The sequence below is a fragment of the Lithobates pipiens genome, unplaced genomic scaffold (assembly GCF_037356315.1).
Source record: "Lithobates pipiens isolate NorthernLeopardFrog02 unplaced genomic scaffold, aLitPip1_a1.2 Scaffold_30, whole genome shotgun sequence".
NCBI lineage: Eukaryota > Metazoa > Chordata > Amphibia > Anura > Ranidae > Lithobates > Lithobates pipiens.
This window is the reverse complement of record NW_027507791.1, coordinates 180074018-180091781: the sequence shown is the minus strand read 5'-3', so window position 1 is coordinate 180091781 and position 17764 is coordinate 180074018. Positions and strand designations below refer to the sequence as shown.

Here is a 17764-nt window from a genome sequence, read left to right as displayed (position 1 = left end):
TGTAGGCACAATTGGTGGTACTGAAATCACTGGCTCCAATCCTGTGGCGGGGCCTGGAGCAGTGCTAAGGACTGGAGAAGGAATGGAATATTCCATGATTGTATGCATATTGGTCACTGATACCTACCCACCCGACACCGCAGCAGGAATCACAGAACCCTCTGACATCCACGCTGCTATAGGTGCACCCGGCACCGATGATACCTCCAAGCACTGAAGGAGCTCCTGCAAACCACTCAGCAGTGTTCCCAAGGCCGGCAAACCTGCCCCAAGCATTGCCGCACCCGCAACCCCAAAACTGCCATCCAGTGGCAGCACCCCACTCACACTCACAGACACAAGGTCAGCACCAGACACAGCAGGCACACGTGATTTACCAGGCTGCCCAGGATGCACTGATCCCCCAGCCGCTGGGCCAGAATCCACCACCAACCGTGCCATACGGACCTCATCCTCAGAAGCACTCGGCTGTCCCTCTGACCATTCCAGGCTGTCAGGCACTTCACCATGGCTTGCTCTGCTGCCCACTGCTGACATTGGGGCCCGCCTCCCGCTGACATCATCCATGGCACCATCTTGCTGAAACCCGAAGCCACACACAGCCTGCCCCTGCAGGGCTCTCCCAGTCTGGCACCAGGGGGTGGGAAGCTTCCTCTCTCCGCCTGTCAGATGTTGCTTCTGCAGTTGCCTGAAAGCCTCATTCGTTGGGAGGAGGGACCCTGGCTGCATCAGCGGTGGACTCACCAGGGGTACGACCCTACGTTCCTGGTAAGCAGTAGATGCAGGGGAGGTGGAGAGAGCAAGAAGCTCACCACTTAACTCACCCTATGGGTTCCGCCGAGGATGGGGATTCCTCCCGGGGCATCCCGGAGCCACAGCTGTCCGGCACTTGGGGCATAGTCCCGGAGGGTTCTTGAAAGGGCTCCCAGGGACTCAAGCGCACTGAAGGCAGGGACCTCTGAACACATGTGGTGGCAGATGGGGGTGGATCGGGGCCCCTCTGCCTGACTCCCTCCAGCAGCCCTAGAAACTTGCTCCTTCAGCCAATCCTGGACATTACTTGCTGCAGAAGCTCTAAGCTGGGAAAGTAAGCTCTCCAAATCACCCATTGATGCACATTTTTGTCTGTTTTCAGGATCGGAAGTAAGCAGGGCTGCACTGTTGAAATTGACCCATCCACGCTCTCTTCCGACTAAACTCCTTCCAAACACTTCCAACGTACCAACTCCTAAAGCCCCCCCCCATCTTTCCACCAATATGGTGAGTGCAACTCCTCCTATGCTCAAACCCCTTCTAACCCAGACATGTTGGCTTGCCATCTAGACTTTTTTCCTTTTGACTCTGGGCCTCCCTTAATATTTATAAATGATGATGTACAGTAGGTTTACAAAGTACACTAATTTCAGGGTCTGGATTTGGATTATATCAGGAGCAGAATTCTTATTTACAGCTTGCATTTTATTTCAAGCCTAGAAACACATTGCTGTGAAATGGTTCATCAAATCTGCAAAGCTGGATTTTACTTATTTTCCCTTTTATTACAATATACTGTATAAAGATATAGCGTGGAGTGGTGTCATGAATGATGGTTGTATGTCCACACTGAGATTATATTGTTTTCATTGAAGCCTGCCTCTCAGCAAAAATATTCCACCCATCACCTTCCAACCATTTGCCAATATTTTTTTAAAAAACTTCTAAGACCTCTTTTGCTTACCTGACTTTGCTGTCACACAATTCCCTGTGGAGCCTCTTCAATAGGTAGCGCTACCTCCACAGGATCCACTGGATTTCTGGTTCCCCTAATCCTGCACAGCCAGGCAACACGCATTTCCAACTTGCATCCAGATATAAGTGATCAATCAATCTGTTTGTTTTTGTTGTTTTATTGGGGAAACAACTTGGATAGGCTAAAAGGGATTATGGAATACCCAACTTGACTTGAAGAAACGTCAGAGGAGGATCACTTCCTTCTCTATGTACAAAAAATGAAGATCCTGGACTGTACTCCCTCCAGAATAATTGCAATCTCTATATATCATTGACAAAGTTCTTTACGAACCAGAAGCTCTCAGTCTCCTTAATGAAATAGCACAAAGTTGCAAACTGTATACAGGAGTATCATGTCTCCTCAACAGAACCGCAGTTCTGATGCTTACTGATACTACCAGCCCACCTGGCTGCTCTAAAGAAAGCCCAAGGACAAGGGATTGGGATTTAGCACAACGCTGTTTGCTAAGTATGCTAAGTCTTGCAGACTCTCCCCTCGTATGCCCCCAGGTGTGCTGAGGTACTCACAATGTCCTTTAATCTGCACTGCACTGTGCAGAACTTCTGTTCAGACCTCCAACTGTCCAGAATTTCCAATGCCAGCCTGGATATCTTCTTCACAAGACCCAAAGGTAAAGGTTATCCCTCTCTTAGGCTTCCTCTCCTACCTTTCCTTAGCTCCCAGCCTGGAGGCAGAGCCCTCCAGCCATGGGAGTCCCCCCCAGACCTCACGACAACAACCTCAGCACTCCATCTTCCACTCGACTCCCATGCTGGCCAGGCTCCATGATATTTGAGGGCTGATCCAGCCACCCTGCCAGTGCCTTCTGCCTGGGGATTGGCCAGATTTCCTCTGCCCACTAACTTCTAGAAGCTTCTAGAAACTTCTAGGACCAGGTGGAGGTACCAGAGACCTGCCCTGTAGAGCCACCCAGCCTGACCTGGAATAACCCAACCCAATTCTAAATCATAAACTAAATTTATCTACACTAGTTGCACACTAGAGAGTGCTACACACATGTAGCACCCTCCTATGTAGGTTGCTAGGATAATCAACAAATTTTGTTCATTTTGGCTCTTCTATAATCATTGGAGCAGCTACCAATTTCTCTGGGCTGTTCTATATCTCACAGGCTGAAGCTGTAATTGCTTCCAACCTGCATTCCAGAGGTTTCCATCACATAGAGCCAGGAGAATCAAATGGGCAACGCAAAAATTTATTGTGCTTATCTTTGGGGAGGTGTGCTCAGCTGTTGGCTGGGGAAAACAGGAATAGTCTAGGGCAGTGATGGCGAACCTTGGCAGCCCAGATGTTTTGGAACTACATTTCCCATGATGCTCAACTACACTGCAGAGTGCATGAGCATCATGGGAAATGTAGTTCCAAAACATCTGGGGTGCCAAGGTTCGCCATCACTGGTCTAGGGTCTGTTGAAGAAGTTCTGAGCCACCGGCGCTGCTGCCCCTTTGAGGCAGTTCTGCTGGAGTCTGCTGATGTTGATGTCCATCAAGGTCCCAGCTACAGCAGAGCTGGGGGGGGGGGGGGGGGCTATTCCTAACTACCTTTGGAACTAGGTAAGCAGCTTCAACTAAGGATCTGGTCTGAAGAACTCACTGAAAAATGTCTGCTGGAGACTGGAAGGTGTGTAGGTGTGAAACATTGTGGGTACTGCTCTGGTACTGCCCAAGCTCTTTGTGACTGTGTGCTGTTTTACATTTAGGGTGCCAGTGGTAGCTCGCTCTCTGAGATAGCTCTGGAATGTGAGCTTTGGGAAGAGAGCTTTCCTGTACTGTTCAGTGTCCCTGAAATTGCATTGGTTATCTACAGCTGTGCAATAGAGCAGGGTAACCTAGTGCCAAAGAGACTTGCTTCATGGTCCCAGAAGCATATATCATGGTCCCCAGCTGTGAGGACTTAGACTGTTAACTCATGAATGTTTTGGAGTCATTTTGGAGCATCCCATACCACCCCAACCCCTCTACTGTTACAAGTTCTGCAAGCAATATGTATTAAAAAGACATCTCCCTATACTGTTTAATGGAGCTGGAGTGAATGGACTGTAGCCTTTGCACTGTTTGAGGAAGAACCAGTTAAAATCAGTGCATTCTACAGGGACCGCTGATAGAAATCATTGGGCCCCCTACAGCCCACCTGACGGGCCCCTTTCAGCCCCATCACTGGTCCCTCCTTCAGCCCCACCCCTGTTCCTGGCCCGGGTCCCTCCTTCAGCCCACCCCTGGTCCTGGCCCTGGTCCCTCATTTAGCCCCACCCCTGGTCCCTCCTTTAGCCCCACCCCTGGTCCTGGCCCTGGTCCCTCCTTTAGCCCCACCCCTGGTCCTGCCCCTGGTCCCTCCTTCAGCCCCAACCCTGGCTTCTCCCCAGTGAGTCAGGACACACAGGTGTCTCTCAATATAAGGAGTTAAATCTCCTCCATCCACATGACATGACAGGGGGTTGCCCATTATGAATACACTGTTCTCAGGACACACAGGGGGCCTCCATTATATTTAGTACAGTATACCTCTTCACACATGTTCTATCACGGTACACCTCTTCACACATGTTCTATCACTATACACCTCTTCACACATGTTCTGTCACTGTACACCTCTGCACACATGTTCTATCACTGTACACCTCTTCACACAAGTTCTATCACGGTACACCTCTGCACACATGTTCTGTCACTGTACACCTCTTCACACATGGTCTGTCACTGTACACCTCTGCACACATGTTCTATCACTGTACACCTCTGAACACATGTTCTGTCACTGTACACCTCTTCACACATGGTCTGTCACTGTACACCTCTGCACACATGTTCTATCACTGTACACCGCTTCACACATGGTCTGTCACTGTACACCTCTGCACACATGTTCTATCACTGTACACCTCTGCACACATGTTCTATCACGGTACACCTCTTCACACATGTTCTATCACTGTACACCTCTGCACACATGTTCTGTCACTGTACACCTCTGCACACATGTTCTATCACTGTACACCTCTGCACACGTTCTATCACTGTACACCTCTTCACACATGTTCTGTCACTGTACACCTCTGCACACATGTTCTGTCACTGTACACCTCTGCACACATGTTCTGTCACTGTACACCTTTGCACACATGTTCTATCACTGTACACCTCTGCACACATGTTCTATCACGGTACACCTCTGCACACAAGTTCTGTCACTGTACACCTCTTCACACATGTTCTGTCACTGTACACCTCTGCACACATGTTCTGTCACTGTACACCTTTGCACACATGTTCTATCACTGTACACCTCTTCACACGTGTTCTGTCACTGTACACCTCTGCACACATGTTCTATCACTGTACACCTCTGCACACATGTTCTGTCACTGTACACCTTTGCACACATGTTCTATCACTGTACACCTCTTCACACATGTTCTGTCACTGTACACTTCTTCACACATGTTCTATCACTGTACACCTCTTCACACATGTTCTGTCACTGTACACCTCTTCACACATGTTCTGTCACTGTACACATGTTCCATTGCTTTACCCTCATGTACATATGTGTCATCGCTGCACACATGTTCCCTCAGTGCACCCCTCTGCCCACATGTTCCATCACAGTACACCATTGATGGTAAACAGGGTTCAGTGTACAATTATAACAAGAGAGGCCATTGGCTCTTACCACTCTTGCTCCAGCAGACATTTAAATCTCCAGGCTGCACATTGTATTTCCTGCACAGACTGGACATCAGGAGGAGACGGTGCAGCTCTGAGTGACAGAGCAGCAGACCAATTGGTTTGACATCCTGCTGGGAGGTAAAAATATGTAGATAGTCGTGTAGGAGAGGCTTCCATGGTGTTGTTCTCCTCACTGACACAAGGGACATGAGTAGAGATGTGAGTGTAATGTGAGCAAGTCACACATGCAGGCTACTTGCCGTCAGTGCTGTTAAACTGGAGCCAACCCCTGCCTTGAGTTTACTTACTGTCCAGAAAGTGTTCTCCTCCTCCTTTCCAGCCTCTGAGTGGCGCCTGCCGCTCCTCACCTCTCTGGTGATCAGACCCATCTCGTGCTGGCTGGAGAAATATATATTTTTTTTCTTTCATTCTCTGCTCAGATTTCCCAGGCCCCCCTGCTGGCTGGGCCCGGTACAACAGGGACAATTGTACTGGCTTTTCAGCGGCCCTGTCGCTACACACATATGATCCAGCATTGAAAGATAAGAATCCTGCCAATAGATAGCCAATGGGAAATGTTCAGATCACCAGTCTGTTATGTAGGAACCCAGAGATGAACCCAACTAATCTGCAGTTCAAAGAGAAGACTGGGGGCCTGGTACATCACCTGATCATGTACAGTATTTATGTATTTGCAGCATTTAGTTTTTTTTTGCATTTTCCGCAGCAATCAGTTGGGGGAGCGTTTCCTGTCTGCTTTGAATAGCAAAAACAGTACTTCAAACTTATCTTATAAAGGAAAGTTGCATCAATTAGTGAGCTAAACTTTCAACTAACAGATGAAGATAGGGTTGCTACACCTGCCCCCCAGACAGCCACCTGCAGCTCCCGGATGGCAACAGATTTGTGTGTGACTATCTTGGTTACTTGGGGAGCCACAGCCCAGTCTGAATAATGTGTCCGGGTTTCAGTCCATCTGAAACCTGGACACATGGTTTTTGGGTGAATCCTGCACAGGTGGCAACCCTAGATGAAGACTAGATATATAGTATACAAACATATACAGCGGGTGGCACACAGGTCTATACAGACCACACACTGCTCTCCCTATTTCTTTTCAATATTTTTTATTGAATTTATAACAAAAAGTAGTACATGAAAAATACATGGAAAAAGAAATACATGAGAGATGTCCAATTCCTGTGGAGGAATACAGTTAATAGAACCCAAATAACCAGGGTGTATAGTAAGGGGATCAACCGTTGCAGATCCCTTTTCAAGGTAGGTGTAACATGACCATGCCCTAGTGAGGGTTACAAGTGGGTTTAAAACCAGACCAGACAGGCAAGTTAATACAATCAGAATGACCAAATGTGGGATGAGGACTGTACTGTTCCCTTGGACCCTATTACTTGAGACTGAGAGATAGATTGCTCGAGTTGGGCTGTTCTCCACCCCAAAGGGGAGCACACTGTGAAGAAGGCAAACCGAGACAATCTCTACCCCTAAAGGTAACGTGATCGGTTGGAGGGAAGAAGCATGACCCCACTAGTCTATAAATAATGTTGCTCTGCTAGTTTTCCATTGTGTGTTGCGGTTTGAGGCTATCACATACAGGGCTGTATGTTATTATGCAGATAATCCTGAGTACTTGGCCTAGTGGTTTGGGCTGTCCCAGATAAGAGTATAAGATAGTACTATCAGCCAGGTTCTGCTTGTGAGGGAATCAGACAAGAGAGATGATCTGTCTCCGTGTGAGGAGAGAAAAGGTAGATAGGCGTAGGAGGAGAGGAGGATCTAGTAAAGTTAGGGAGAGAGCTGTCCGTAAGAAAGAGAGAAGGGGGGACTAAGAAAGGGGAGGGGAGGAAGGTCAGCTAGGGGGGAAGGAAGTGGTCAGGGTCATCTAGGCACCTGGAATTACCAATGTATTTCGCCCAAGGTTACCAAATTAATTAGAATTTGTGGGTTTTGTCAAGTAGCTTGCAGACAATCTTCTCCTGGGCCATGATCCAGGAGATTTTACATTTCATTCCAGCTAGTGGCACTGTGTGCCTCTACTAATTCTTGGCTATAGTGATTCTAGATCCTAAGAGCATATAGAAGATCAGGAATTGGGTGTGTTTGGAGGTTTTCTCTACTTGGGCACTAAGAAGTGCTATTTCGGGAACCTGTAGAACTGCTACCCCAGTAATCTTCCTCAGTAAGCGGAAAATTCTGTTCCAAAAGTTACGTATCCGAGGGCATGTCCACCATATATGGAGTAGAGAGCCGATGTGGCCACACCCCCTGAAGCACAGGGGGGAGGAGCCTGGGAAAATTTTGGCTAGGGTGGCCGGGACACAATACCACCGCATCATGATTTTGATGCTAGCTTCCATAAGAGAAATATTCATGATACCTTTGAAGGATCTGTGGAAACATAAATACCATTTATTCAAGTCCCACTTTACTGCCAGGTCCTGTTCCCAAAGTCAGGCATACAACGGTTTATTAGCAGTTCTGGCTAGAGTGTTGTAGATAATGGAGAATTGGAGATACCTCCCTTCTGATCCTTTATGTTGGAGCACCATGTTTCATATGTAGTCAGTGTCGGGGGGTCAGGGCTGATGGGCCATTTGGAATGCAGGAAGTGGGTGATTTGAAATAGCCTGTATCTTTCGGTGGTGGGCATCTCCAATTTACTCTCACGGTATCCGAGAGAGAGGGGCCCCGTAGTATTCAGGAGGTGATCTATCCTTTATAGGCCTTTGTCTACCCACCATTTAAATGTGAGTATATTTTGTCCCGGTGGAAATTCTGGATTGGGAAATAAGTGCGCCAGTGGGCACATAGGGGAGGCTAGGGTGAAAAAGGGCCGGGGTGATTATTGCCGGTCTGAGTCATGGTGGAGCCCAGAGTAAGTAATCTATTGTGTGTCTTGGTGTCGCTTGTCTCTCCATCAGTAACCAGTCCGACCTAGGACCCCTAGAATAGGCTACTGAGATCTAAGCCAATTGGGCAGATTGGTAATACCACCAAATGTTAGGAAGGGCAAGACCACCTTGGGTTTTGAGTCTATAAAGTGTTTCCTTGGAGCATAATCTGCCTTTGGAGCCCCATATAAATTTCAGAATGGAGGATTGAAACCGCATGAGTTGCACTTTTTTAATTGGGATTGGCAGGGATCGGAAGAGGTACAGAAGGTGGGGTAAAAGGGTAATTTTAATGGATTTAACCCTGCGTAGCCAGGATAGATCATGCTTGGACCATGCTGACATGTCTGCTTCAAGTTTTTTTTTAATATGGGGGGGGTAGTTGTTGGAGAATAACATGTTGAATCTGCTGGTTAGGTTTATTCCCAAATAAGGGATAGAAGTCGAGTTCCAAGTGAAAGGGAAGTGTGATTGGAAGCGTGTAAGAAGGTTCGGCGAGATCGATATATTCAGAGCGGCGGATTTTGAGACGTTGACTCGGAGACCTGAGGCAACCCCAAATTGCTCAAGGAGCTTAAGAATGTTGGGAGTGGAGATGAGGGGTGACGTGACGAAGAGGAGTAGGTCATCCGCAAAAAGGGCACATTTATGTTCTTGAGGACCGCATGAGACTCCTTTGATATCTGGGTTGCTACGAATGGCGTTTGCTAGGGATTCAATGGTGATTGCAAAAATCAGGGGTGATAATGGGCATCCCTGTCTGGTTCGTTTTTTGATATTAAAGTGTCTGAGTACCTGCCTTGTAATCTGGGATTGGAATAAAGGGATTTCAAAGTGCCTAGGAAGTTTGGGCCCAGACCCCATTTTTCGAGGACTTTAAAAATATACGGCCACAGGAATCCCTCCTGAGACGGTCCCCCATCCCCTTGAGAGCCTAGGAGGGTCACTACGTTCATGGCCCTTCTCACCTGATCTGGGCCCTGTCTCCCCGGGATAAATCCGGCTTGATCCTTGTGGACATACTGGTCAATGAATGAGGATAAACGGTTTGCCATTATTTTAGTTCAAGATCGTTGTTGATCAGGGAAATCGGGCGATAGTTGCTCGTCATTGAAGGGTCTTTTCCAGGTTTTGGAATGACCGAGATGTATGCCAGGTTCAAGGTTTTATCCAGGGGAGATCCTTGCTGTAGGGTATTGAAAAATATAGCTAGGTAAGGTGCTAGAGTGTCTGAGAATTTTTTGTAGTAGCCCACCAAGAAACCGCCTGGGCCCGGGGCAGAGCCTTGTTTGAGATTCTTAATGGTCTCCTTGATCTCTGAGGAAGTAATGGGTTGTTCAAGAAGATCCATATGTTCCTTTGAGAGTTTGGGCATTGGGATAGAGTCGAGAAACTCCTCGATACTGGTGGGAGGGCTGGAATTGTCGTCTTTATAAAGGGAAGTGTAGATGTCATGGAAGCACTCCATGATACGCTGTGAGTTTTGTGTGAGTGTACCCGACGGTAACCGTATTTTAGGGAAAGCCAATAGGCGTGTTTTGAGGGACAGTTTGGTAGCTAGTTTGGATCCGATTTTATCTTTTTGAGAATAAAACCTTGCCCCTGACCAGCGGAGGTGTTTTTCAGCCTCGGTGCTGAGGGCCAAGTTAAGCTTCAATCTCACCGTTCTAGGTCTTGGAGGGATGACTGAGTGTGATCTTGTTTTTTACGTTTACAGGTCGCCTGGTACTCTTTAACGAGGTTGGCTATTTTGGCTCTGTGTTCTTTTTTTAAACGGGAAGCAAGTTGTATGATTTGGCCTATTATTACTGCTTTATGGGCTGCCCACAACATAACTGGAGAGCTTCCCTCAGTGTCGTTAGTTTGGAAGTAATATTTGAGGTAATTTTTAACAGAGTGCAGTGGACTACTGAGAAGTGATTCATTGAGTCGCAATTTAAATTCTTTGCTTGTGTTGTTTGAGTAACGGAGGGATAGTGTGACCATTGAATGATCTGAGACAGAGGAGTCTCTGATAGTGGACTTAACTGCCAGGGGAATATGTATCCCATGAAGGAAAACATGATCTATCCTGGCATAGGTCTGATGGGGGGCTGAGTAGTGTGTATGGTCTTTGGTGTGGGGGTTGAGTTCCCTCCAAATGTCCACGAGATCTGAGTCAAAGAGGAGTTTGGCAATTTTAGTACTCTGTTTGGGGGGTCATTTAGAGCGTGGCAGGCCTGAACCTGATTTATCTAGAGTCACGTCAAATGCTATGTTCGAATCTCCTCCTAGGATAATGATTGCTTCCAGCTGAGGGGTGAGGGATTGCATCATTGAAGTAAAAAAAATTGTCCTGACCCTTATTAGGTGCGTAGTATGAGACAAATGAATAAAGCATTCCATCTATGATGCCCTTTATAGGAAGGTATCTACCCGAAGGGTCTATGGTAACACGTGACATGGAGAAATTTAAGTGTTTAGAAGAGCAGATGGCCACTCCTTTTGTTTTATTCTTCGCGTTGGAGAGATAAAATTGGGGGAGGTGTTGGTGGAGAAATGCTGGGTGGAAAGATTTGGGGAAGTGGGTCTGCTGAAGCTGGAGAACGTCAGACTGTTGGGATTGATAAAGTTTGAACAGTTTTCATCTTTTCATAGGGGAGTTGAGGCCCTGGACATTATGTGAAATTATGTGTAGAAGTGGAGGTGGAGTGTCAATTATGTGCATGGATCAGAAGGGAGGTATCAGCTGCAGGAGAGAGAGACTTACCTTGTACAGACCTACAGAGGACCACAAATTTGGAGGAACGTAGGATTCTAGGTGACCTTCGAAGGAAAGAAGAAGAAGAGCTGGAGACTGAAGAGGGTATTGGCGGGTCTGCTAGGAGGAAGAAGAAGAGATGCATAATGTTAACAATCGGAGACAGGGGAGAAGTATTTTTCAAAACCCCAATGGTGCGCGAGAACCCATTCCCGCACAACATCCAACCCATCCCTGAAATCAACCTTGAGAGCGCTACCCCCATAAACTGAGGGTGCACGTGATCTCCAATCCGAGAGAGGAATGGAAAGGAACCCCCCCTCTCGGTTAGAGATATGTGGAGGCGCAGGACAGCTGCCCCGACCGTCTCCAGCAGCCATAATATCACGTTGCAGTAGGGCTGATCCCTAAGAAGTGTCCCAAGGGGCACGAACCCCCCCGAAGACCGGACCGCCCAGGACCCCCAAGGAGGGTTGGAGCCGAAAAGTTCCAGGGGCCTGGGGGGCCCCCCAGGAAACATACATTGTAGCGGGTCAAGTTAAGCGGAAGGGGGAGTCGTGACTCCGCTGAGCTCTGGCCACAGGTCCTAGGGATGTCCCTTTCTTTCAAGAGGCATCTAATACCATATGTGACATAAGCTTAAGAGGGAACCCCTATGCAGGACAACATGAAAACATGAACTAGATTGGCATTGTATATAACAAAAATACAAAAAGAGTGCAACGCTAATAAATATTAAACCAAATAACCATTAAATATTTAAATAAATAAATTGATTAAATTGAATTAATAATACACATACCTATAAAGTAACAAGAATGGATCATATATTATGATGAAAAAAAAACATAAATAAATAAATAAGTAAATTCATACAATTTCCCAGTAGTGGTGAAAAGAACCTAAATGGGTAAAACTAAGGCAAGCAACCACCAAAAATAATTAAGTGAAAGGGGAGTGCTTACTCTAATGAAAGTAATAAATAAATATTAAATCAAGTAATCATTAAATAGTGATAAAAAATTAATGTCCATGCAAAAAGTGTATAAAAATAATCCGGTCTCAGATAGATGTGAAGCAAAAACTCCTTAATCCCAGCCGGTTACTCAATCCAGAAAAGATGTGATACACCCAGAGGTGAGTAAAGGTAACCCTTACTGGCTCCACATGACCACAAACCACTGGTTTCTCCAAGTGCAGGGAAACTTCGCAGGTGTCCCCAAAACCTTAGGCTCCCCAAAACCTTAGGCTCCTCAGCTGCTCATAAGCTCAATGTGTTTTAACTAATCAAGATACTTTTTTTTAAGTACTCACCGATACCAATTACTGATACCTATTGCCTAGGAAGAGTAGGTAGAGTGTCGTTTGGGAGGTGGAGGGGGAGGGGGTTAGGGAGTTGGGTGAGGCTGGGAGGCAGTAGGAGGGTAAGTGAGGGCAGGGTAGGGGGGAGTAGGAGTATAAATGAGAGCGGGGGGGGGAGTAGGGGGGTAAGTGAGTACAGGGTAGGGGGGAGTAGGAGGTTAAGTGAGGGCAGGGTGGGGGCAAATAAGAGTATAAGTGAGGGCAGGGTGGGGAGCTAGAAAAGGTAAGAAATACACTCACAAGGTTAAAAACAATTCCAGTATAAATGATAAATGTGATATTCATCCGCTCTACTCTTGGGTGGTAGTTGCTGGTTTATTGGTGGCCAGAGCTTCGGGGCGCTGGCTCCCAGCGCTACCTGGTAAACTCGGAGAGACTCAGGGGCACTAATGACACACCCAATACCCGTGCAACTACACTACACTATACCCAATGGCTGTAGTTGCTGATTGAGAAAAAATGTCCAACAAGCCCATCCAAGCCCATCCAATGGAAGTCAATTGCTAGATTAATACATGTGTGGTTGCTCCCACTTGACATGTTAAAGTTTGAATGGTCTCTACTAAACTTGATGAATTTTAAATTAAAGTATTGCCCGCTTTAAGCCAGGTACATGTTTATCAAAAGTCTAACCGATACACACGATATCGGAATTTCGACCAGCAAAAGACCGATGAGAGCTTTTCATCAGAAAATGCGATTGTGTGTAGGCTCCATTGGAATTTAACTGGCCGAATTCCCGCCAGCAAAAATTTTAGAGCATGTTCTCAATTTTTCTGACGGAAAAAGTTTCTATTGGAAATTCCGATTGTCTGTAGCAATTCCGAAGCGCAAAATTCCTAAGCATGCTCGAAAACAATTCGACGCATGCTCAGAAGCATTGAACTTAATTTTTTCTCAGCTCGTCATAGTCTTGTACGTCACAGTGTTCTTGATGGTTGGAATTTGGTGTGACCATGTGTAGGCAAGACAGCTTGAGCGGAATTCTATCGGAATTCTGTTGGGAAAACCATCAGAGCTTTTTCCGACCATAATTACGACCGTGTGTACGCGGCATAAAAGTTCAGCAGGAACCAGCCAAATTTTGGTACATGTGTACCACTGTCTGTTCAACAGAAGCTGGTCGGATGACCAGCTTCTGTCAAAATGTCATGATGGAAAACTAGTATTCATTCATCTGTGTATTCTAGTGGGAAGGGCTCCTCCATCAGAATACAAAGACAAAGTGGGAGAACACTTGATCCTTGCATCAACATTGTGTTAATGTGGGGATATATCAATTTTTTTGTTCAACCCACTAGTTGAATGAAAAAAATGTACCTGTATACCCAGTTTTAGCTTTAGGAACCACATTTGGTAAATGTGGGTACTGTGTCCTTTATCTTATTTGAACCAGGCTCTGGCTAATCACCACTGCTGTGAAGACATACTTATCAGGCATTTGGTCCTGTTTGATATTGTAGTGTGAAGACAGAAATGAGTGATGTATAATTCAGACTTAACAGATTCATAGCTGCAACATGACAAATAATAATATCAATTACCTAATTTTTAGCATCTTTTTTACATTATATTTCTAGATATTCAAAAAGAGCACAAACAGAATCTAATGCGGAAGAATGAGACTCTAGTGGAGAATAAACCACCAGGAACTATCTTGGAACCACAAAGATTTCTCATTAATGAGCGTTATGTGAACCTGATTGTAGTCTCCACTGATCAGTTCAGGAATCGTCCCCAGAATGAGCTAATACAGACTGGGGTAAAACATGAGGAATGCTTGAAGGAAACACAAACTGGACTGCAATACATTTCCCCCAACAGACTGTTCCGATGGAACCACCAGTCACAATGTGTACCACATGCAGTAATGGTGAGCGGAGTGCCAGGAATAGGGAAGACCACACTGATGCAGAAATTTGTTTATGACTGGGTGACCGGAAAACACTACCAGAGATTTGCTTTTGTCTTCTTCTTCAGATTCCGGGACCTTAATAGACTGGGGGAAGTCAGCTTGGAGGAGATGGTTCTTCAACTATATCCATATCTGGAAAATCAGATTGGAAATATTTTACAAGATCCAGAGAGACTTCTGTTTATATTTGATGGCTTAGATGAAAGTATTCACCCAATGGATTTCAGTCCAAGTAAACTGTCCAATCCAAAACAGAGAACAATGTTTGGTGAGATTGTGGTCAGTTTGGTGAGGCAGAGTCTTCTAAAGGGTTGCTCTGTACTGATAACCAGCCGTCCAACCAGACTGGCATCAGTTGATATTGGTGTTTTCCAGAGAATAGCTGAAATCATGGGATTTCTTCATAAAGACAGACTGATCTTCTTTAATAATTTCTTTGGAAATGAGGAAATGTCAGAAAAGGCTTTTCATTATGTACAGGAGAATGACACACTGTACACTTTCTGTTATATCCCATCATACTGCTGGATCATCTGTACAGTGTTATCTATGTGCTTCAAAGCCCAACCAACAATCACTGATCAGCTGATGGCATCATTACCCAAAACAGTGACACAGCTCTTTGTGACTTTTGTCTCCAACATTCTGGCCAATCACTGCCAGAATAAAGACGGTGATCACATTGTCCAGGAACAGCTGACATCTTTTGGGTGGATGGCAGAACATGGAGTCATGAGTCATGTGATTGTATTCGATGAGCGTCATCTGGACTCATTCAGTGTGAGAAAAGATAAACATCTCTTTTCATGTTTCATAATGGAATCTCGTCAGTCTTCTAATGTGGATTACACCTTCTTACATTTCACTCTTCAGGAGTTTTTTGCTGCTTTAGTCCATTTTATCAACTATAACCCTGACAAATTACAGGAAACCCTTGATAAGGCTGAATCTTACAAAGATGGCCGTGCTGAAATATTCCTCCGTTTCCTCTGCGGTCTCTCAGACTCTTCTACTAGATGCATGTTAAAGTCTTATGTGGGAAAATTGTCTACTCAGGCTGCCAGACATGTCATCACCTGGATACAGAAGAGAATTACAGAAGAAGAAAGACCTGACAAATCTACAGGAGACAAGAGAGAGCTTCCTAAATTATTCTACTCTCTTTATGAGAGCAGAAATAAGGCTTTGGTGTCACAATGTATTGGATCAAACAAAGTTGACTTTTCTCGCATTCCTTTAGGTCCTCTGGACTGCTCTGTGCTGGCTTTTATCCTTCAATCCTGCAGAGAGACAGAAGAAGTAATTCTTCATTCATGTGATATACAGAGTGAAGGACTACGGAAACTCATACCGGCTCTATACAGCATCAAGAGTTTAAAGTAAATATTGATGAATTTTTGTGTTAAATTGAAATGATCTGAAGTTTGTTTAAGGAAACACTTTAGATCATAGACATGCTCAGGGGGTGTGCCTGGGCACACCCTAATTACCCTGCACGCAGATGCACCCTGTTGATAATTCACCAAAGCCCCCCAATGAGGCTCCTAAAAAATTGTTAAAGAAATTGAATTAAATAATAGAAATAAAAAACTACTGACACTGTCCACTGCCCTACTGACACCAACTGCTGTCCTACAGAAAAGTCCACTGCTCTACTGACACCATCCACCGCCCTACTAACACAATCAATGTTTTAACACATTTGGGATGTACACCCTAATTCAACAGGCTGTACACACCCATGCTTTAGATAATATTTCAATTTTCACAAAGAAATATGTTTCTTTGATACAAAACTGAATGGAATTTTTGGTATGGGGGTATTGAGATAGCTGTTCACGCTAGCTTTTTATACTCAACCCAGACCAATAATTGGTGTTTGGACTATACCGGTACTTTATATATAGAGAGAAAAAGGAAAAATAGATAATAGTAAAATTTAACACATGTTTAATAATTACAAAAAAGACAAAATACAAAATATCATAAATAAAATCATAATACACCCCAGATTAACATATACAAGTGCTCATAACAGAGTTCAATTCTGGTGGCGTATAGGTGAAGGTTCCTCTACTAGTTTTGCGGATCATCCTCTTCTTCAGGAGGATGTCTATATAAATGAATAATATACAATTCATTAACAGTCAACAAATTAATATAGATAAAGAAATAGAACATTATTCAGCCAATAATTATATAAAAGTAAGAATGAGGGGATTATGGGGACATTTATTCACAAGATTTGATACAAAACTAACATTTAGGCTTGGTTCATGCCTGTGAAGTTTACTTTTGATATGTTTCTGCAGTGCATTTTGTGTTTTTGCACATGCATTTTTTACGTGGTTTTCACACTTTTTTGATGCATTTTGATGCATTTTTAAAGCTTTTTTAAGGCCAAATTGTTGTTGGGCAGATTTAAAAAATGCAATACGTGTCAGAAAATGCGCTACAAATGGTTCTTATGCAGCTTCTCCGTTGAAGTCAATTGAACCAAAAACACACAGAATTTTGCATTTAAAAAGGTCCCTGACCCTTTCCAAAAATGCAGTGGCTGAAAAAAGCATAGATGTGAATTTGTCCCATAGGAAACTGTGTTAAATGGATTGTAGTGCATTTCTGCAAAAATGCAAAAAGCACAAAAAAAAAACACACAGGTGTGAGCCAGGCCTAAGGGGAGCACCAGCAATCATGCTAGGCAGGGTGCCTTAGCAACATATAATCACTATACAAAGAATATTTCAAAAATGGCTGCACTACAATATAGTCAAACTTTATTATGCACCAAAAAAATAACGCACACAAAATATTTACGTTATATTAAAAAAACATAAAAAATTTGTAATAACAACCCTAACCCAAAGAAACATTTTAGGCAATTGTAATCTCCACAGTAAGGACTTGCTTACACATGCAGCTGGAGGGTGAAAAACACACATGGTTGAACATTGATTTTACCTCTCCGTTAAGCTGAAAAGAAAGTCACATTGAATGGGCAGTACTGCTGCAGGACACGTCTCATTCAAATAAAGGGTACCACGTCCCAGCTGCCCCATAACTGTGTGCAGTGCACATAATTGTGGAGCAGTGGTGCAGCAGGTACAGTTGAAACAGGCAGTTAGTGAACATGTTATTTCCTTGACTGCCTGTCAAATGCCTCCTGTCTAATAAGTTATGGATTCTAATGAGTAAAGGATCCTTAATAAGCTACTGTTTAAAATACTGTCAATAAGTGGTGTCACTAGGGTCAGTGTCACCTGGTGCCGTAAATCATGGTGTCACCCCAAGGATCATGGAACGCTGGGATTTAGTTTAAATTTAAATGGTTCTGCTGAATCTAGGATTTAGGTTAGGAAGCATGCTAACTCTGCATCT

General features: G+C 44.7%; 1 protein-coding gene across 1 annotated transcript in view; it reads left to right on the top strand.

The window, feature by feature from the left end:
* Positions 1 to 17764, top strand: part of LOC143943369 (NACHT, LRR and PYD domains-containing protein 3-like) — a 197644-nt gene that overhangs the window by 97574 nt on the left and 82306 nt on the right. Inside the window, exon 5 of the mRNA XM_077465099.1 lies at positions 14052 to 15765. Coding sequence (XP_077321225.1) covers positions 14052 to 15765 — 1714 coding nt within the window. The remainder of the gene's footprint in view (positions 1 to 14051; positions 15766 to 17764) is intronic.